The sequence below is a fragment of the Saccopteryx bilineata genome, chromosome 1 (assembly GCF_036850765.1).
Source record: "Saccopteryx bilineata isolate mSacBil1 chromosome 1, mSacBil1_pri_phased_curated, whole genome shotgun sequence".
Classification (NCBI taxonomy): Eukaryota; Metazoa; Chordata; class Mammalia; order Chiroptera; family Emballonuridae; genus Saccopteryx; species Saccopteryx bilineata.
The window spans coordinates 398070360-398091372 of NC_089490.1; the positions used below are offsets into that span (position 1 = coordinate 398070360).

The 21013-nt window shown below is 51.7% G+C and overlaps 3 protein-coding genes and 1 non-coding gene across 4 annotated transcripts; 1 reads left to right on the forward strand and 3 right to left on the reverse strand.

Moving 5' to 3' along the window:
* Nucleotides 1–6: 6 nt before the first annotated feature.
* On the forward strand, nt 7–2568 carry TMEM179B (transmembrane protein 179B). The gene is made up of 5 exons (XM_066251781.1): nt 7–153; nt 1007–1194; nt 1274–1408; nt 1936–2014; nt 2226–2568. The coding sequence occupies exons 1-5, from the start codon at nt 58–60 to the stop codon at nt 2385–2387; spliced, it is 660 nt and encodes a 219-aa protein (XP_066107878.1). The 5' UTR covers nt 7–57; the 3' UTR covers nt 2388–2568.
* Nucleotides 2569–2633: 65 nt separating this feature from the next.
* TMEM223 (transmembrane protein 223) lies at nt 2634–3991 on the reverse strand. Its single transcript, XM_066251780.1, has 2 exons — nt 3550–3991; nt 2634–3101 (listed from the first exon to the last, which is right to left on the reverse strand). The coding sequence occupies exons 1-2, from the start codon at nt 3860–3862 to the stop codon at nt 2809–2811; spliced, it is 606 nt and encodes a 201-aa protein (XP_066107877.1). The 5' UTR covers nt 3863–3991; the 3' UTR covers nt 2634–2808.
* Nucleotides 3992–4010: 19 nt separating this feature from the next.
* NXF1 (nuclear RNA export factor 1) lies at nt 4011–18425 on the reverse strand. Its single transcript, XM_066251779.1, has 21 exons — nt 18266–18425; nt 13461–13644; nt 13093–13246; nt 12476–12559; nt 12266–12370; nt 12068–12148; nt 11882–11951; nt 11664–11752; nt 11431–11538; nt 11138–11247; nt 9294–9330; nt 8369–8437; nt 8238–8293; nt 7999–8106; nt 7830–7888; nt 7620–7735; nt 7463–7505; nt 6814–6886; nt 5303–5485; nt 4493–4553; nt 4011–4369 (listed from the first exon to the last, which is right to left on the reverse strand). Exons 1-21 carry the CDS (start codon nt 18291–18293, stop codon nt 4331–4333), a joined length of 1857 nt encoding a protein of 618 aa, XP_066107876.1. The 5' UTR covers nt 18294–18425; the 3' UTR covers nt 4011–4330.
* TRNAI-GAU (transfer RNA isoleucine (anticodon GAU)) lies at nt 5917–5992 on the reverse strand. Its single transcript has one exon. It is a non-coding gene; the product is annotated as a tRNA-Ile (tRNA).
* Nucleotides 18426–21013: the final 2588 nt, after the last annotated feature.

Below are 21013 nucleotides of genomic sequence, written 5' to 3' on the forward strand. Positions count from 1 at the left end.
GGTGGTGCCGGGAGAGGCGGGGTTTGGGCGGCAGCCCTTCCGGGGTGCGAGGGAGCCATGCCGCTGTCCTGTCTGCAGCGGGCCGAGCTTACGCTCTTCTTCGCCGCCTTCCTGTGCGGGGTTTTGGCTGCCGCGGCGCTGACCCGGACCCAGGTGCGGGGGCCAGCAGTGGGGTCGGGACGGGTAGGCTGGGTGTGGGCTGATCCTAACGCGGAAACAGAACTCTGCGGTCGGGCCTGGCGCACTACTCCACGAAGCCCTGGGGTTGGCGGCGCCCATCGCTGGCGGTGGATCCGCGCTAAACGCACTCTGCGACTCCGTCTGCCCAGGTCATACGTCATACTGTGGCCAAATGAATAAGCCTTCAGGAGTGTCTGACAGCACCAGTCACGGCCCTGCCTGGTGGTTCTGCTGCATAACCTTACCCTGGTTCTGAAACAAGCTGGGCGACGCCCTGACTTCATCCTCAAGTCAGTCACGATTGTGCTGACCTATGCCAAGAAATAAAGCATAGGGTAGCAATGATCAAGTTACCACATAGTTGTAAACACAATGTGGTAAATGACAAGCGATGTAGAAAATGGTTACGCAGAAACAAGCCAATGATTTACATTGAGTGTTTAACCCAGCCAAGAAATCTTGTTAGTAAACAGGTTCATTTAATCCCTATCAAGTAAGCACTAATTTCAGATCAGAAAACATAGGAGACAGTTTTAGGTCACACAAGTTCTGGTTTTATTTACCCTAGGATTTCTGCAGAGAGACCAGAACCTGTGAGGCATCTCTGAAGTTCAATGTATTTCATAACCACCGCCTATTTCCTTAATTTTCTGGCCACTGCAGGTTTGATTTCCTCAGCAGGCCCTCTGCCTGCTCTGAAACAGGAACTGACAGTGTGCAAGTAACTTGCTAGTGTGGCCCTGGCCTAGGTTATCCCTAATACCTGCAGCGAGCCTGCATCCAGTCACTAACCTGATATCTAGGACTGAGCAACTTCTCTCCACAGGCCTCCTTCAGTGGCAGCTGTCCCCTGTATGGTGTGGCCCACCTGAATCGTTCCTCCTTGGCCTTATCCAGAGGTTCAGACCTCTCTCTCTGCTATTTTGTGGCTGGGGCCTCTGGTCTCCTGGCCCTCTACTGTCTTCTGCTTCTGCTCTTCTGGGTCTACAGCAGTTGCATCGAGGACTCCCAAAGGTGACTGCTCCACTCTGAGGTCCAGGGGCAGAGGTGGGAGGAGTCCCACTCCAACCACAAAGCTTGTTCTTTTCCTCAGAGGCCCAATAGGGCTCCGCATTGCATTGGCCATCTCAGCTATAGCCATCTTCCTGGTCTTAGTGTCTGCCTGTGTCCTTCGATTTGGCACCAGTTCTCTCTGCAACTCCATCATCTCTCAGAACACTACAATTAGGTAATGGGAGAAGGGGGAAGCCTGGCCCTATATGGCTTATACCAGTGGTCCCTAGCCATTTTTGGGCCACAGACCGGTTTAATGTCAGAAAATATTTTCACGGACTGGCCTTTAGGGTGGGACGGATAAACGCACAAAATAAAATTACATGACCGGCGTAAAAACTGGTATTTTAAAATATAATTGTCAAACTTACAAGACAAGCATCAAGAGTGAGTAGTCTTAGACGGATGTAACAGAGGGAATTTGGTCATTTTTAAAAAATAAAACATCGTCCAGACTTAAATATAAATAAAACAAATAATGTAAGTTATTTATTCTTTCTCTGCGGACTGGTACTGGTCCGCAGCCCAGGGGTTGGGGACCACTGGTTTATACTACCTTCCCTCTGCAGAGGGAATCCTACAACCGCATTTTTACCCCTATCAATTGTTCTCATCTTAAAGGGCAATTGGGCACCAGTCTTTAGGATATACCCCCCACACACACACACACCCCTTTCTCACAACTGTCTTTTGACCCCACAGCTGCTCTGAAGCCCAGAAAAGTCCGTGGACACCCCCTGGAACCGCTCTGCATTTTTACTCCAACCTACACAACGCTGAAGTGAGGTCCTGGGATATGAAAGACTGGGTGGAGACCCAGGGATATACAGATTCATAGAAACGTCTGTAGATATAAGGATGGCCGCCACTAATGAGAAGCTGAGAGATGCTGAAGGGCTTACCAGCCTGAGCAAACAGTAAAAGAGGGGGGTATGGGTAGAACTGGATTAAGATGACCTCACCCATCACACTCTTGTTCTTGTTTCCCACAGAACTCTTCTTGGGTGAATCTGGTATTGTGGTGTGTGATCTTGGTGCTACAGGTCATACAGCTGAAGTCTGAGACCATCTCATACCCGTCCCTGGAGAGAGGGGACCCTGAGTGGAGCTCTGAAACAGATGTTCTAGTTGGGTCACACCTTTCCCATTCCTGAAGAGTGATCAGAGTGCTTCCTGCAGCCAGTGACTCTGTGCCCAAGCGCCTGCCATCCTCTTGCCTGACTTGGCCCTGTTTATGCTGGGAGCTTCAGCCCTATTCCCTCCAAGAGGGAAAGCCCCCCTCCATCTCTCACAGCTGTTTTTGTACCAAAATATTATATTACTTTTTTTCCTTCATCTTGGTACTGAGTTCTTAGTGTTAAAGCTCTGTAGGTAGGTGGATGGGAGGAAAGAGTCAAGGGTTGACAGTTCAAAACTTAAGAGGTTTATTCAGGTACCTGCTCTTGGGATGCCTGCTTTAATTTGCTGTTCATGCATCTTGGACCCCTTGTTGTTTGTTATTCTGGTTGTCAACTCATCACTAAATTTCAGTTTTTATTCCCCAGTGGGAGGGGTGAGTGTCCCAAGGTGGTTTTTTCACAAACTACGGTAGGCACCCACAGTGTTGTCAAAGAGTTTTGTGTTGGGGAAATGTCCAGCTTTGTCCAAGAGGAAGTAGAAGCGTCGGCCTTTGACCTTTAGAGGCAACATGGCAGGGACTTCACCCCGGTGAGCCATGCAGGATACTTGGTTCAAGGGGACAGTGAAATGAGCACCCAAGCCAAAGGGGGCATGAGTGGTGAGGGTCACCTGTTTCCCTCCAGCCAGTAGCATCACTGAACGCACAGAGCGGAGGGAGAAGAGAAGACCAGCAGCAAGTACCAGGGTACCTGCAGGTAGAGCAGACTGGGGTCAGGGTTTTCACCAGACAGCTGAGCAACAACAACCCCTCTGGTGTCCCCAGAATAAATGAAATGATTGTGATGATGGGAACATTCACTGAGCTCCTCTTATACCCCAGATCCTGTGTTAACTCATTCCTCCTAACAACTTGAGTAGATAGATGTCCGACCCCATCTGAACGATGAGAAAACGGATCCAAGCTGAAGTAACTCGCTCAAGGGCGCAGAGAGAGGCTGACCTCAACCTAGGCCTGTCTGAGGGCTTCATGCTTGGGGACTTCCATCTCCAGTGTCCCTTACTCCCATGGGGAGTGGCCTGCCCATCCTTCCCGCTCATTTTGGAGGGTCGGGCGCGCCTTGCTCTCCTTGCCTAAGCAGGGAGGGTCGTGCCCAGCCTCCACACCTCCCTGTGGTAAGAAGCCAGCCCATGCCTTACCGATGGCGCCGCAGCCCACGGCCAGGCCGTAGCGCCAAAGCGCAGAACGCACGTCGAAGCGGCCGCGCTCTGGGGCCTCCGCATCCGAAGGCCGCGCCGGCACGGGGGGATGGGCTAAGGCTGCCCCGGCGAGAGAGGCCCAGAAGACGCCTTGGGCAGCGCAGAACAGCCCAAGAACTGTGAAAAAGCTGCCCCGCTCGTGTTCAAAGAGCAGCACGTCCCGCGGCGGGGTCGCTCCGTGCAGGGTCCGGTGTGCAGCAAGGTCCCTCTGGGCGACAACCTGCACCAGCCACCGCCGCCCAGCTGCCGCCATGGCCGTGCAGCACCACCGCTCCTGGGGCGGGACTTCCTGCAGGCAGGCCCCGCCCCCCAAGCCTCTCCAATGGGGTCTCAGGCGGGTAGACCCCGCCCCACTCCAACCCTAGAGAAGGGGCCAACTAATCCAGTGCAAACACACAAAATACTGTATCACTCTTTATCTTAAAAAGTAAAGGTGGAATTCTGGGGTTAAGTACACAAAGCACCTCAGTCCTTCGGGTAGTTTAGTGTCAGTTCTACAAAGTAACCTTTGGCTTCCTGGCACTAGTGAGGCTCAATCTTCTGAAAGTCTTCCAGAGTCTTTCAGAAGGCAGGAGACAGAGGGACCCAGCTGCCCTCCCACCTCCATCACAGTCACAGGGTGGCCTCAGGCCAGGCCGGAGAGAAGAGAGGACGAGACAACAACCAGACAGTATATCCAAGGACTATTTACACGGGGCGTCGTCAGGGGCATGACCACGGCTCACTTCATGAACGCCACTTCTGGGATTTCACCCTTGGCCTGAGAAAAAGGAAAAGGGTAGTCAGGCGCCTGCTGCCAGCCTCCCCCTGCCTCCAACACTCCCGTTACTCGACCCTCTTGAAGGCCCACAAGTCTGTTCGCCATTGTAGTCCCAAACTTTACCTTGAGATGAGTGAAGGCCTGGGCAGATCTGGTGTAGTCCCAGTTGTTGTCCTGAAGGCACCTGGAGTGGGGGAAGAAGGAGCAGCTCCATTGGAACCAAAATGCAGTCACCCTGATCACTAAATTGCCACTTCAAAATCCTTACACTGGCCCAAGTTTCCCAACTCATGAACATCCTTGCACAATATACATAAAAATCAAAATGTTCATCAATGATCTACTGAACACAAAGTAATATTGAACAGCTACCAAGAAGACTGAAAAAAAAAAGACAAAGGTGACTTATTTATACTGATAGAGGAATGTATTCATGGGATAAGTAAAGAAAGTGCAGAACAGTATATGTAAAGGGACTTCATTTTGGCTTTAAACTTTGTTATGCTAATTTATATATAGGAAAAATAATTTTATGGGCTTTTTGACATTTTAATAAAGATTTTATTTTTTGATTTTAGAGAAAGGAGAGAAGGGAGGGAGGGGGAGAAGGAGGATGAAAGAAGGGGGGGACAGAGAGAGAGAGAGAGAGAAAGAGAGAGAGAAATAGAAAGAGAAAGAGAAAGCAGTGGGAAGCACCAATTCATAGTAGTTGCTTCTCGTATGTGCCTTGACCAGGAAAGCCCAGAGTTTACAGCCAGCGACCTCTGCATTCCAGGTTGACCTCTGCTTTATCCACTGTGCCATCACAGGTCAGGAGGACCATTTTTTTAAATCAATAAAAATGTTTTGGCTTTAAAATTTTCAGGAACACTCATTATTCACTACCAACCCTCCCTCAGTTTACCCCTATTCGTACACATGCCCAACACTCACTTCTGGGACCACTCGAGGTTCATGCCGGATTGCGTGGAGAATGCCTGGAGCATTTCCTGCTGCTCCGGGGAGAGGGTGGGCACCGGGCTGGAGGAGGGTGTGGGCGCGGGCATGGCGAAAGCTCTTTGGATCTCATCAGGGCTGGCATTCCTCACAAACAGCTCATCGTTTACTATGCACAGCCTTGGGGACAAAAAGCGCCTTAAACAGTTGAACACAGCTAATCTGATCCTCCCAACATCATTCCTATTCTCACCAACATTTCATTTCGCACTCAGATTCTAAAATACCTGCAAGGTCCCTCTCCCACTCTTAGCTACTACCTTTTTTTTTTTTTGTATTTTTCTGAAGCTGGAAACGGGGAGAGACAGACTCCCGCATGCACCAGACCAGGATCCACCCGGCACGCCCACCAGGGGGCGATGCTCTGCCCCTCCGGGGCGTTGCCCTGCCGCAACCAGAGCCACTCTAGCACCTGGGGCAGAGGCCAAAAAGCCATCCCCAGCTCCCGGGCCATCCCTGCTCCAATAGAGCCTCGCTGCGGGAGGGGAAGAGAGAGACAGAGAGGAAGGAGAGAGGGAGGAGTAGAGAAGCAGATGGGCACTTCTCCTGTGTGCCCTGGCTGGGAATCGAACCCGGGACTTCTGCACATCAGGCCGACGCTCTACCACTGAGCCAACCGGCCAGGGCCACTACTTTTTTTAAAAAAAAGCTATTCCTTTTGCCCTGGCCGGTTGGCTCAGCGGTAGAGCGTCGGCCTAGCGTGCGGAGGACCCGGGTTCGATTCCCGGCCAGGGCACACAGGAGAAGCGCCCATTTGCTTCTCCACCCCTCCGCCGCGCTTTCCTCTCTGTCTCTCTCTTCCCCTCCCGCAGCCAAGGCTCCATTGGAGCAAGGATGGCCCGGGCGCTGGGGATGGCTCCTTGGCCTCTGCCCCAGGCGCTAGAGTTGCTCTGGTCGCAACATGGCGACGCCCAGGATGGGCAGAGCATCGCCCCCTGGTGGGCAGAGCGTCGCCCCTGGTGGGCGTACCGGGTGGATCCCAGTCGGGCGCATGCGGGAGTCTGTCTGACTGTCTCTCCCTGTTTCCAGCTTCAGAAAAATGAAAAGAAAAAAAAAAAAAAAAAAGCTATTCCTTTTATCATTTTATTGATATGGACTTTCCCATGGACTCCACAGATGATGGAGTCATCTGCCTCAAACCATAGTTCCCCCCACCCCCCGCAAGTTTTTACCTCCCATTATACTTTTGCAACAGATTCAGGAAGTGTATAGTTACACCAGTTTTCAGATGAGGAAACTGGCCATTGGAAGAGGTAGACCCAAGCTGAAAAACTCAGGCAGTTCAACTCCAGAGCCAAGCTCTTTACCACTTAGCCTTCTCCGGATTCCCCCTTAACTTCCTGAAATTCCAAAAATAGCCTGAGGACTAACCCCACCCCCAACCCCTCCAACTCCCAGTGCTCTCCAGGGGCTGCGACTAGACACCTATGTGGTAAGCCAACACTTACCCGGAATTGTTGGCTGGAACAGCCACGAATGTCCGCGTGAAGGCTCGCAAAGAATCCCGGGACTTTCCATCCACTGCAATGATAACGATGGCAATGATAACGATGGCGATGATCCCAGAGTCCCTCACACTTTGTTTATAGCCAGCTCTTAAAGCATGATCATACTTGACACAAAGAACCCTCAGTGGGCCAGACAGGGATGGCTATATGTGTGCAGGGGTACAGAGGTGGGGAGGAGTGTCAAGGTCAGAAGGGAAATAATAACCACTATTATTCCTCTGACAGTCTCTAGGTGCCAAGCCATAGCACCACTATGAAATGGCTATTCCTCACTCCATTTTATAAATAAAGAAGCTGAGACTCAAAAGTAATGGAAATTGCCCAGACACACAGGACCAAGGTTGGGATAGAAGCGCAGACCTGCCTGACTCCAAAGATTGTATCCTCCTAACCCTCAGGCTTTTCCCACATCCCGACAGGAAAGCGACAGGAAAACGAGGTAAAGAGGGTGGGCCAAATGTTGACGGCTTGGGGGCAGAGCAGAGGCCAAGGAGAAGAGCAGGGAAAGCAGCCTGGAGGCTGCGAGCGCTGAGAAAGGGCTCTAACGGGGAGAGGACTGCTCTGAGAACAGGACTCCAAAGATGCTCACCTTCCTTGAAGACTCCATTGACAGAAAAACACAGCAGCCGGTCCTGAAAGAGAAGCAGCATGGTGACCACACAGGCTCCCAGCCACAGCCTCGGGCCCTTTGCCTCTGAAGCAGCCCTTCCCGAGGCCAGGCTGCCAGAGCAGAAGGAAGCGCTTACTGTTTGGGCACTTATGTCTACCACGAAGGAATTGATGTCATGCTGAGTTTTGGGCAGCTCATTGAGGAAGGCCACCACGTTGAGCCGTGTGTGCTTCAGCAGCCGGAACCGCAGGGCTGTGGGCGGGGCAGAGGCCAAAGTCAGGAGCTGCCGTGCACTCCGGAGCCCCACCCCCTTTCCCAGGCCTGCTTGCTCATATCCCACACTTACTCGGGTCTTTCAGTTTCTTCACGTTCCTGCTGTCCTTGAAGTACTCGCCCAAGTTGCTTCTGGGAACAAGAGGGAAGGCAGTGGCAGTTAGAGCAGCTGGACGCTAACAGGAGCAGGCCTGTCCTGGCCGAGAAGCGGGTCCTGGCAGGTGTCGGGAGGTGGCACTCACCGGGCAGGGTTCTGGGGGATGAAGGGGATGCTCAGGGAGCAGCAGGCTCCATCATGGTAGGCATCCAGGAGCCGCTGCCGGTTCCCGGAGTCATAAATAGCGTAGTACCTGGGGGGAGAACAGAAGGGAAGGTCTGTGCTCCACGGCTTGGATCCACAAAAGGACCCAATAGCTCTCAAGAGTGAGTTGTGCTGGGACTAGCCCACCTCTCCCCTGCCTCAGGGGCCCAGGATACTTACTGTTGCAAGAAGTGCAGGACCAGATTCTTCAGGGCCTCTGTTCCAAAATAACTTCCCTGGAATCAAACAGATATTAGACCATGGAAGCAATACCTCCCCCCAACACAAGTTCTAACTGGCCCCTTTCTCACCTTGCAGGGCGGTAACGTCGTGGGGGCTTCGACATCAAAGGCAATTGGCGGAGGTAACTCATGGCCGTCCTGCCAGAAATGAGGATGGGAGTGAAACCAGAGGAAAAAGGCTGGGTGAACAGAAAACAGAAAAACTAAGAGTAAGGAGTCAGACGGAAAGTGTAAAAGAGACACGGAATCCAGACAGATGCCATTTTGTCTACAGCAGCAGTTCTCAACCTGTGGGTCGCGACCCTGGTGGGGGTTGAAAGACCAAAACACAGGGGTCGCCTAAAGCCATTGGAAAATACGTATTTATTATACAATACATTTTCTTTTTCTTTTCATTTTTCCGAAGCTGGAAATGGGGAGGCAGTCAGACAGACTCCGGCATGCGCCTGACCGGGATCCACCCGGCACACCCACCAGGGGGCGATGCTTTGCCCCTCTGGGGTGTCGCTCTGTTGCGTCCAGAGCCATTCTAGCGCGTGAGGCAGAGGCCACAGAGCCATCCCCAGCGCCCGGGCCATCTTTGCTCAATGGAGCCTTGCTGCGGGAGGGGAAGAGAGAGACAGAGAGGAAGGAGAGGGGGAGGGGTGGAAAAGCAAATGAGTGCCTCTCCTGTGTGCCCTGGCCGGGAATCGAACCCAGGACTCCTGCACGCCAGGCCGACGCTCTACCGCTGAGCCAACCGGCCAGGGCCTACAGTACATTTTTAAATAAAATATGTATTTCCGATGGCTTTAGGCGACCCCTGTGTTTGGTCGTTCGACCCACAGGTTGAGAACCGCTGGTCTACAGGCATTTTTCTGGGAAGGATTATAGCCTTTGTTGGATTTTCAAAGGGCTCCATGGCCTCAAGTTAATGGTCAGACAAACACATAGTAGGCAAGAACTAGTTGAGAGATGCTTGTTAGAAGAGCATTAAAAGAAGTCATGGACTTACCAGGCGTAGTAATTTGGGAAATCGTTCACGAATGGCGCTGTCAAGAACGGGACAGGAGTGAGTGACGCTTCAGAGCCACCGTGCCTCCTGGGCTGCTCTAGGAGCAAATACACCAACACCCGAGGGACAGCCCATCCTACGTCACTCATTCTCTCACTCCTCCCAGCCTCTGAGCTCCAAGAAAAATGGCCCCATGCCCCACCTCACCTGGGACACCCAGAAATGACTACCTTGAAGGCAGTCTCTTTTCCCGGCCTGACCCCAGTGCCACAGGAGCAGCACCCGCTTGCAGCCCAGGCGTTAAGCCCAGGCCCTCCTTTCCCTCCCCGCTGCCCCTTACCTTCTACCTACTCACCTGTGCAGCCCCGGGAGGAGGGAATGGGGTGGGAGCCCAGGGGCTCCGCTGCCTCAACAGGTATCCATCAGTTCTGCCAAGTCTGGCCGTGGCCAAGACCAGAACACACCACAGGGGTGGCACAGGGTGTTGGGGCAGGGAGGTGAGCAAGGCGGGGGTCGGGAAGAGGGAAAGCCAAGGAAGAAGTGAGGGAAAGAAAAGGAGACGGAGAGAGAGAGGTAGGATAGGGCAGGAGCGAGGGAGAGATGGGAGGAGACATCAGGGGATAGAGAGAAAAAGGAAAGAGAAAGCAAAAACTACAAGGCAAGGGAGCATTAGGAAAAGAAGAGGGAGAACAGAGGGAAGGAGGCAGCACTGACACAGCCCTTTCCTTCGGCTGCCCTGTCCCTGTGGTCCAGGGCAGAAACGGGAAACAAGCCCTTGCAACAGCGGGAGGGCAGCTGTCATTGGCCGGGTGTCTGTCTGCTACCTGGGTCCCAATCTGAGCTGGGCGTGGGAAGCAGAGCAGCCATGGGGGCAGGAGACCGCCCTCAGAAGGGGTGAGGGTGCAGGCCCCTGCAATGTTGGGGGGGTGAGGGTCTGTGCCCCACCTCTGTTGGCCCCCAAATTCTCTCCTGATGGCCCCTCTGCGACTGTGCCTGTCTTAGGTTGTTCCTTCCCTGAGGAATCTTACCCGTCTCTGGCTAACCAGCCATCCTCTGGGGCCAAGCAAGGTGATGTGAGGTGTGCGAGTGAGGGAGGGCAGTGCCCCCCCAGATGTTCAGTTTTGTCTCCTTGGTAGCTTATGCCCCCATGGCCTCCACGCCCAGCACCTGCCTTGGGACTCCCTCGCCTACTGGCGGGGCCCCAGCTCTGGTCACATGTCTTGGGGAACCCAGGTTTCTTCTCCAGGGAGGGCCCAGCTCACACCACTGGGCGAGAGACAGATCCATGGCACCGGCCACCAGGAGGCCTCAGCCTTAGCATGAGCAGAATGCCCAGCAACAGCTGTGGGCAAATGGATTGTGAGAAGAGGGTCCCTCTTGGCGAAAGGGCAAGAGGGGCCAGCAAAGGACAAAGGAAAATGGCCCATCAGCAGGCAGACCCAGGGGGAGGGCTTTCTCAGCCCAGCAATTATAGGCTCTTGGAATAAGACAACTCCACGTGTGAGGCTCATATAAGACATCCCCAGTCATGCCAGCAAAGGGGAGATGCCCTTCCTGGAACATCAGGGTAGAGAGATTCTAGAAAAGGCTGCGTTCAGGAAGGAAGGAGAAAGGCCATAGAATCAGCAAACAGTATTCAGATGAAGGGGAAAAAAAAGGAAGGACACCTGGGGCCAGCTGGGATGTGGACAGACAAAAGGGAGGAACACGTGATCCTCCCAAAGGCCAGGTGGGCCCAGCTCAGGGCTGCACATCTCCTGCAGATGGGCACTGGTCAGGGTGCATTAGCTCAGCCCCCCAGGGGGTGAAGGTCCCCAGGAGGGGAGACAAAAACCACAACTGACCTGATGTAGGTGGACTGGTCTCGGAAGGTGTCGCACAGGGGGTTGCCTTCGAGCCACAGCTCTTCCAGCTTCAGCCCTTTCACCTTGTCCAGTTCCCGCTCAGATTTCAGCTGCAAAGGATGGGGCAAAAGGCAGAAAGGACACCCTAAGTAAAGAGAGCCAGCTCAGCGCCCACACTCCCAAACCCCACCCTCACCCGCTCAATGCCTTCCTTAGCCTCCTGCCACCCCCGGGCATGTCCTCTTCCCTCTCTCCCCGCCCCAATCAACACACAGCCTGCTCTCAAGTCTCACCTCATTTTCAGTGAGGTTTAGGATCTTCAGTTTGGGTGCTTTCTGCACAATGCTGGACATGTCATCCAGCTTATATAGCTTGTTATTGCTCAAGTTCAAGGACAATAGCTTTGGGGAGAAAAGTTTAGAAGAAGCATTACCAAGGAAGGGGACCAGAGACAAATCTGCCTCTTACCCCGCCCTGTATGTCCCACCCTGCTTGCTTCCACCCAGCAATGGGGCAGAGGCCTCACCTCAGGGATATTCTCCTCAATGATTCGCAGGGTCGCAGCCATACAGCTTCTGCGATTCAGGACAACGTCAATGTTCTGGGCGAGCAAATCTTCAGGAAGGAAAGGAAGTGTGAGAGGGTTTGCTTAGGCCAGCATTAGCACCCTACCATTCCCAAACATTCCCTCCCTGGAAGATAGCCCTCTGTCTCCACCTAGCTGAGAGCTGCTGCCAACAATACCTGGGTCTAGACGGAGGCCCTTGAGGTCAAGCGCTTGTTGGGAGCCATCGTATCGTTTGCTCATGATCAGCTACAGAGAAGAAAAGGCTTCAGTGGTCACTGGGGCTGTGCATTTGGGGGGAGGAGCGCACAGTTGTAAGAACTGCTAGGACTGGGGTGGAAACACACTATACGAGCCTGCCTCACCTTTAGCTGCTCTATTTGCTCTGGCTTCAGTTCGTTCAGTACAGTAGGGGGTGGAGGAGAGGAGTTGATGATGACAGATATCTACAGGGAAGACACCAAGGGCAGGATGAATTCTAAAGAAGCCTAAACCCCAGGACCAAGACCCAGCACTCTGGGCACCAATCCCACTTCCAGTGAAGCCAGCCCCTTTATACACACCCTTCGGTTCTCCTGATCCAGAATCTTATAGTTGACACCCTTCAATGCAGAAGCGGTACTGGCATCCTCAACAAAAAACTGGGCCCGGTTGTTTTCATAGTGAAACTGCAAGAGGAAACAGGAACAGGAGGCTTAGGGCCCAGAGCCCCTGGCCCACCCGGCCCCTTCCCTTTCCTCAGTGCTTAGCCAGCCACTCAGGTCTCCTCTTACCTCAATGGGAGTGAAAGGGACACTGCATTTACTCTGAATCATATTCAGGAGCCATCCCTTATCATATTTCCTGCCGTAAGGAATCTGCATGAGAGAAAAAGAAGGGAACAATACGTAACTGAGGCTGAACAGCAGATCCGACCTAATGCTCCTTTACATAGTCTGCTGAGCTTTAAAAGACTTTCTAAAAATACCAGTTAAAAGTCTATTCAAGTCAGACAGGTTCCTTAACCTCCCTTCTGTTTATACTGGTTATTCATCAAGAATCAAACTGTTTGATGTTAAAACTGCCAAGATATTTATACCTTGCCTGCTGTTCAGAGGTCGGGGACTCCAACCCCTACAATTTGGCTGGAGCCAAATGGAAACATGCAGAGGCATTATTCCACTTCCCAACTAGTTGCCATGTTTCCCTTTAGACAGCCTCTCCTTGCCCCCAATCCTGCCTGTGCCTTCTCCTTTTCTGAACCTATCCTTGGCTGTTCTACGATACTGATCTTTAGGAGAGAAGATGGATACTTGACTGTGGAGCAAACAATGGAGAAAACTGATTTTGCGGTTTCACTCTGAGCGCAGCCCCCATCTTCTCCTGCACTATCTACTTCCAAGATACTCACTGTAATCTTGAACCAGTTCTTCGAGGTCCCATCCTGGCTGGTGCCAGCCCCGGTTCTCGGTGGAGGGGCTCTGTCTCTCCGCACAGAAACATGAATGCGGTCTCGATCATGCCAGTTATCGGTCCGACGGTTGGGTCGAGACGCATAGGGGATGCTGTGGGAAAGCAGAGAATAACATGTCCATAATGCTAGGAATGTCTCCTCTAAGACTTTGCTGCACTGTTATCTGGGCGACACTAAGACTGTTCAACCATTAAGCTGGCCCTGGAACTTCTCACTCTGGTAGGTAGTAAGGGAAATGACAGGGAGAGTAAGAGGGCTATATAAATGAATGAGTCACTGAATTTAAACCAGAACTGATTACTTACTATCGTATTCGGGGAAGGTCCTGGGCATCACTCATTGACACATCTCTGTCGTCTTCCTCAAGGCGGGAGGACCGAATGCTAGTACCTCCTCTTCCAGACCTGCGGTTCCCCTCACCACACTTCCACCGAAAAGGGCCCCGGCCTTTCTTTCTTCTTTGAGGGAAATTAACACGATCATCGTGCTCTGGAGTTAGAACACAAATTAGAACATACAGGTCAGTGTGTCTTGTGGCGTCTTGTGGGCTATCGGAGCTGGATGGCCCGTGATCACAGCAACCAAGGCTGTGTGCATGGTAAGGGCAACGACCCAGTGCAGGGCACCACCCACTTCGAGCACAAGGGAAGTGGGCCAGTCACGGTCTCAGTCTCCATCTCAGGACTGACCAAAGGTGAGTATGAATTCCGTGTGCATCAGTTTGGAGACAATACTCAAGGTTGTACCAGTGCAGGCCCTCACTTTAATCCTCCGAATAAAATCCATGGCGGGCCTGACCTGTGGTGGCGCAGTGAATAAAGCGTCGACCTGGAAATGCTGAGGTCGCCGGTTTGAAACCCTGGGCTTGCCTGGTCAAGGCACATATGGGAGTTGATGCTTCCAGCTCCTCCCCCCTGTCTCTCTCTCTCTCTCTCTCTCTCTCTCTCTCTGTCTCCCTCTCTCTCCTCTCTAAAATGAATAAATAATAAAACAAAACAAAACATGGTGGGCCACAGGATCAAGAGAGGCATGTTGGAGACCTGGGCAATGTGACTACGGGAGCAGACGGTGTAGCTAAGGTGGCTATTAAGGAATCCGTGATCTCGTCCTCCGGAGACCATTCCATCATTGGGCGCACCACAGTGGTGTAGGAAACACCTTGCTAGTTGTAAGAATTTAACTTGGTAAACGTTAAACACAGTAATCTTAAAAAAAAAGAAAAAGAGCCTGACCAGGTGGTGGCGCAGTGGATAGAGCGTCGTACTGGGATGCGGAGGACCCAGGTTCAAGACCCTAAGGTCGCCAGCTTGAGCACAGGCTCATCTGGTTTGAGCAAAGCTCACCAGCTTGGACCCAAGGTCGCTGGCTCAAGCAAGGGGTCACTCGGTCTGTTGTAGCCCCACGATCAAGGCACACATGAGAAATCAATCAATGAACAACTAATTGTTGCAACAAAAAACTGATGATTGATGCTTCTCATCTCTCTCTGTTCCTGTCTGTCTGTCCCCATCTATCCCTCTCTCCCTGTCTCTATAAAAAAAAAAAAGAAAAAAAGAAAAAGAAAAAGTGGATACATTAGCCTGGTGGCGCAGTGGATAAAGCGTTGACCTGGAACACTAGAGTCGCTGGTTCAAAACTCCAGGCTTGCCTGGTCAAGGCACATATGGGAGTTGATGCTTCCTGCTCCTCCCCCAACCCTTCCCTCTCTCTCTCTTCTGTCTAAAATGAATGAAGTCTTAAAAAAAAATTTAAAAAAGAAGATCCATCACTGGTGTAGCTGCCCTGCTGTGACAGTCTCCACCCGACACCTTGCTGGAAGAGATACACACTAACTGCAGTGCCACCCTCCATACAAACTCCTCCGCTCCGCCCCGGGAAAGAACCTTCTCTGTGGGACCGCAGCATCAGGCAAAAATCACTAGGAAACTGCACAGCTGTTGAAAAATGAAGCAGAAACTGGAACAACAGCGAGGAGAAACAGAATGTGGAAGTGTGAGTGACCCAAAAGTAGAACTGGACAAACTCAGACCCTCTGAGCCACCCGCTTCCACTCAGCCTCCCAAATCTATTTAACCCACTCAATATTCGGATGATGACCTATCTCCCACCCCCTTAAAATAATCCATCACAATAATTACAACAGCTTTCAGTAACAGTTCTTTTGCCTATCCAGTGGTCGACAAACTGTGGCTCACGAGCCACATGTGGCTCTCAGATTGAGGACATTTTTAGCAAAGGCCAGCTCAGGAGTATCCTAACTAAGTTAATAACAATGTACCTACCTACATAGCTTAAGTTTATTTTTTTTTTATTTCTTTAAGATTTTATTTATTCATTTTAGAGAAGGGGGAGAGAGGGAGGGGAGGAGCAGGAAGCATCAACTCCCTTATGTGCCTTGACTGGGCAAGCCCAGGGTTTCGAACCGGCGACCTCAGCATTCCAGGTCGACGCTTTATCCACTGCGCCACCACAGGTCAGGCATATATAGCTTAAGTTTAAAAAGTCGGGCTCTCAAAAGAAATTTCAAAAAAATAAATTAATTAAAAAAAAAAAAAGAAATTTCAATCAATGTACTGTTGATATTTGGTTCTGTTGACTAATGAGTTTGCAGACCACAGGTATACAGTACAAATGTTGGTTACAAATATCACTTTTAAGAACTTTTTATTTTCATTTCTTTCAAAGCCACTAATTTACTTTTATTTATTTTAGAGAAAAACAAAGGGAGAAAGGGGGTTGGGGAGAGAGGGAGAGAGAAACAGAGGGGGGGGGGGACATCAACCTGTTGCCCTACCCATTCATGCACTCATTAGTTGATTCCTGCATGACCCCAACCAGGGACTGAACACACAATCTTGGTGCTTAAGGATGATGCTCTACAGTGTTTTTCAATGGCTGGTTCATGGACTGATGCTGGTCCCCAAGAATTAACCACCCTGATGTTGTATGAAGATTATAGACACAACAACTATAGACTCTAGAATCTTCATACAATACCAGGGTGGTTAATCTGTTCATGGTCCAGTGACTGAAAAACTCTGCTCTAGCCACCTGAGCTAACCAGCCAGGGCTTTAAGGAATTCTTTAAAAGTCCTGTTCTCAAACTGCCACTCAAAAGTTTTGGGAATGAGCTCTTCATTTCCTTGGCCAGAAATGTCTTTTAATTCAGAAGACAAATCCTAGATGCAGGTCATAGTGACAGCTAGGGTGTTTAACCAAGGGCCCTCAAATATTCTCCAGAAATATAACCCTCTGAATCTTGGTATTTGGGAACGGCTTCTTAAAAAAACACCCTGCCTGGCCTGTGGTGGCACAGTGGATAAAGTGTCGACCTAGAATGCTAAGGTCGCCTGTTCGAAACCCTGAGCTTGCTGGGTCAAGGCACATGGGAGAAACAACTGTATGTTGATGCTTCCTGCTCCCTGTGTCATTTTTCTCTCTCTTCTCTCTCTAAAAATCAGTAAGTAAAATCTTTTAAAAAAACAATTTCAAGCTGCCCTAGTTGGGTAGCCAAGTTAGTTGGAGCGCTGTCCTAATAGGCCAAGGTTGAGGGTTTGATCTCTGGTCAGAGCACATACAAAATTCAACCAATGAGCCTGATCAGGCAGTGGTACAGTGGAGAAAGCATCGAACTGGGAAGCCGAGGACCCAGGTTTGAGACCCCGAGGTCGCCAACTTGAGCAAAAAAAAGAATCAACCAGGCCCTGGCCAGTTGGCTCAGCGGTAGAGCGTCGGCCTGGCGTGCGGGAGTCCCGGGTTCGATTCCCGGCCAGGGCACACAGAAGGGGCGCCCATCTGCTTCTCCACCCCTCCCCCTCTCTGTCTCTCTCTTCCCCTCCCACAGCCGAGGCTCCATTGGAGCAAAGATGGCCCGGGCGCTGGGGATGGCTCTGTGGCCTCTGCCTCAGGCGCTAGAATGGCTCTGGATGCAACGGAGCGACACCCCAAGATGGGCAGAGCATCGCCCCCTGGTGGGCATGCCAGGTGGATCCCAGTCGGGCGCATGCGGGAGTCTGACTGCCTCCCCGTTTCCAGCTTCGGAAAAATACAAAACAAAAAAAAAAGTCAAGAATTTTTAAAATTATATATATATTATATATATAAAGTCCATGCCCTGGCTGGGTAGCTCAGTTGGTTATAGAGCTCTGTCCAGATAGATACACCACGGTTGTGGTTTTATCCACAGTCAAGGCACATACAAGAATCAACATTAATAAGTAGAACAGCAAAATCAATGTTTTTTCCCACTCTCTTCCTCTCCCTTCCTCTCTATTAGTAAATAAATAAAATTTAAATCCACCACACAAAAAAAGTTCTGTCTAATGCAATGGTCTGCAAACAATGAACTTCAACAAATGATCCTAGGAAAAAAAAAGAATAAATGAATAGAGGGCACAGCTAACATTCACTGAGAACTTTCTCCAGAGCCAGGCACTATAATACTCCAGGCCCTTGATATGAATGATCTCATTTTAACACATACCCACATCACATAAAAGGACACAAACTTAGGAAGTAGATACTGTTTCTACCAGCATTACAGGTGTGGAAATTGAGGCCTGAGAGTTTTACTCACTCAGACTTGGTGTAGCTAATATAGGATTGAAAACTTGGCTGTTAAAGCTCCAAATTACTACCCTGGACCCAGTATGGTGTTTGAGCTAGCATGGAGTTGGTGTGTAGGTCTAAAACATTAAGCCAAAGTCAAAGCCACAGAGAGTGGAGCAAAACCGACTGGACGCGATAGATAATAGGGTGCAGGTAACCCATGAGCAAGGCACTGACTCACATTAAAAAGAGTCTGGCCGCCAAACTGAAATGACAGGGACACACCACCCACCAAGTTCAAAGGAATCTCGTCACCCCACGGCCGAGACACCAGGTCCGAGCCGCAGCTCTTCACAACGCCAGAATTCCGTAGCCAACACCTCTGACACCCACCCTCGAGTCCGGCCAGGCCCCCAGAGCTCCCTAGCCCCGGGCCCGCGCCTCCACCGTTCCCCGTGGACGAGGCCCCTCGCGGCCTCCCGCCTCCGGGCTGCGGCCTAGGCCGGCGCCGCCCACTCGGGCCCCAGATCGCTCGGCTCCCCGATCCGGGACCACCGTTTACCGTTGTATGACTTCCCCTCGTCCGCCATGGCACAGCGAGATGCAGGACGAGCTCAGGCGCGGACCGCAAAGCCACCAAACGTCCGAACCCGCAGCTGCTCCGGGTCGAAGTGCCCCAGAGACCGGCGCCACTGCATTTATGCGGCCAGGCGTGCGGTGCGCCGTCGACGTCCTTAGGTGGTGGGTGGGGCCGCAGGCGTGCCCTACCCACTGCGCGTGCGCACTGCGCAAACCACCGCGCTGGGGGCGGGGCCCTACTGCTGCACGCCCCGCCCAAGGCACAAAGTTGATAAGCGGAGGTTTGCGGCTGGTTTGCTGCGCGCCCGTTTTCACCCATCTGCTGGTACACTAGCACCTGCAGGGTTCTCTCTGGAGCACAGGGCAAGCTACTGAAACCCAGGACTCGGAAAGGAAACGGCTAACAGGGGCCACACGCAGGGCTCCCGAGGATTAGGAGACCTGAGGTTCAAGGCGGCAGTGACCGCTCACAGACCCCTACAAGGGATCCAGCCAGTGTTTGTCTCAGCTCAGCCCTCTACCAGTTGTGGATCTGCCCTTCGCTTTTCTTACCTATAAAGTGGATTGTCAAGAGTAAAAAGTAAAAAATAAAGTGGATTGTCAAGAAATAGAAAACTAGCCTGCCCTGTGGTGGCTCAGTGGATAGAGTGTGGACCTGTAATGCTGAAGTCTCCAGTTCAAAGCCCTGGGCTTGCAGGGTCAAGGAACATATGACAAGCAATCAATGAATAACTAAAGTGAAGCAACTATGAGTTGATACTTCTTGTTCACTCCCCTTTGTAAAATCAATAAAATCTTTAATAAAAAATATAGAGGCCCTGGCCGGTTGGCTCAGTGGTAGAGCGTTGGCCTGGCGTGCAGGAGTCCCGGGTTCGATTCCCAGCCAGGGCACACAGAAGCGCCCATCTGCTTCTCCACCCCTCCCCCTCTCCTTCCTCTCTGTCTCTCTCTTCCCCTCCCACAGCCAAGACTCCACTGGAGCAGCATTTGCCCGGGCGCTGAGGATGGCTCTGTGGCCTCTGCCTCAGACGCTAGAATGGCTCTGATTGCGGCAGAGCGACGCCCCAAGATGGGCAGACCATCGCCCCCTGGTGGGCGTGCCGGGTGGATCCTGGTCTGGCGCATGCGGGAGTCTGACTGCCTCCCGGTTTCCAACTTCAGAGAAATAAAAAAAGCAAAAAAAACAAAACAAAAACAAAGACTGCCTGACCAAGTGGTGGAACAGTGGATAGAGCGTTGGACTGGGATGCCCAAGACCCAGGTTCAAGACCCCGAGGTCGCCAGCTTCAGCGCTGGCTCATCTATCTGGCTTGAGCAAAAAGCTCACCAACTTAGACCCAAGGTCGCTGGCTCCAGCAAGGGGTCACTCGGTCTGCTGAAGGCCCACGGTCAAGGCACATGAGAAAGCAATCAATGAACAACTAAGGTGTCACAACAAAGAACTGATAATTGATGCTTCTCATTCATCTCTCTCCGTTCCTGTCTGTCTGTCCCTATCTATTCCTCTTTCTCTCTCTGTTCCTGTAAAAAAAAAAAAAAAAGAAAACTAGCTTTGGCTGGATACTTGGTTGGTTAGAGTATCATCCCACTATGCCAAGGCTATGCCAAGGTTGCGGGTTCAATCCCCAGTCAGTTAGGTTTGGGTTCAGGGCTCCTTTAAATCCAGTGCCCAGTCCTGGCCGGTTGGCTCAGTGGTACAGCGTCGGCCTGGTGTGCAGGAGTCCCGGGTTCGATTCCCAGCCAGGGCACACAGAAGCACCCATCTGCTTCCCCATCCCTCTCCCTCTCCTTCCTCTCTGTCTCTCTCTTCTCCTCCCACAGCCAAGGCTCCATTGGAGCAAAGTTGGCCCGGGCACTGAGGATGGCTCTATGGCCTCTGCCTCAGGCAGTAGAATGGCCCTGGTTGCAACAGAGCATCGCCCCTGGTGGGTGTGCTGGGTGGATCCTGGTTGGGCGCATACGGGAGTCTGCCTGCCTGCCTGTTTTTTTTGTTTTTTTTTTATTGATTTTTTTAGAGAGAGAGGAGTGAGAGAGAGAGACAGAGAGAGAGAGAAGGGGGAGCAGCAGGAAGCATCAACTCCCATATGTGCCTTGACCAGGCAAGCCCAAGGTTTCGAACCGGCGACCTCAGTGTTCCAGGTCGACGCTTTATCCCACTGCGCCACCACAGGTCAGGCAAAACATGATGTGCTTTGATTTGACAAGTATTTTTAGTTCTTTTTTTAAATTTTTTTATTTATTCATTTTAGAGAGGAGAGGGAAAGACAGAGGGAGAGAGAGAGAGGAGAAAGAGAGAGAGAGAGAAGGGGGAGGAGCTGGAAGTATCAACTCCCAAATGTGCCTTGACCAGGCAAGCCCAGGGTTTCGAACCGGTGACCTCAGCATTTCCAGGGCAACACTTTATCCACTGCGCCACCACAGGTCAGCCTCCCTGTTTCAAAAAAAAAAAAAAAATCCAGAGCCCCTTTAAACTCAGATTTTCCAGATCCCACCTCCCACTAGTGCAACTTCTTCATTAAGCATCTCCCTCACCCAACCTCCCCCTCCCCTTAAGCAACCCCCCCCCCCAACCCTGGGAAGGTTCTGGAAAATGTCCTTGAGACAAGGCCATCATGAGGGACCTGAAGGTTGGGAAAGGGAGAGAGTCTGTGACCAAAGGCAACAAACCAAGATATGCTAATCTGAGGATGTCCAGGTGCGCCCAACCCCATGCCAGCAGATGCCTGCAGCA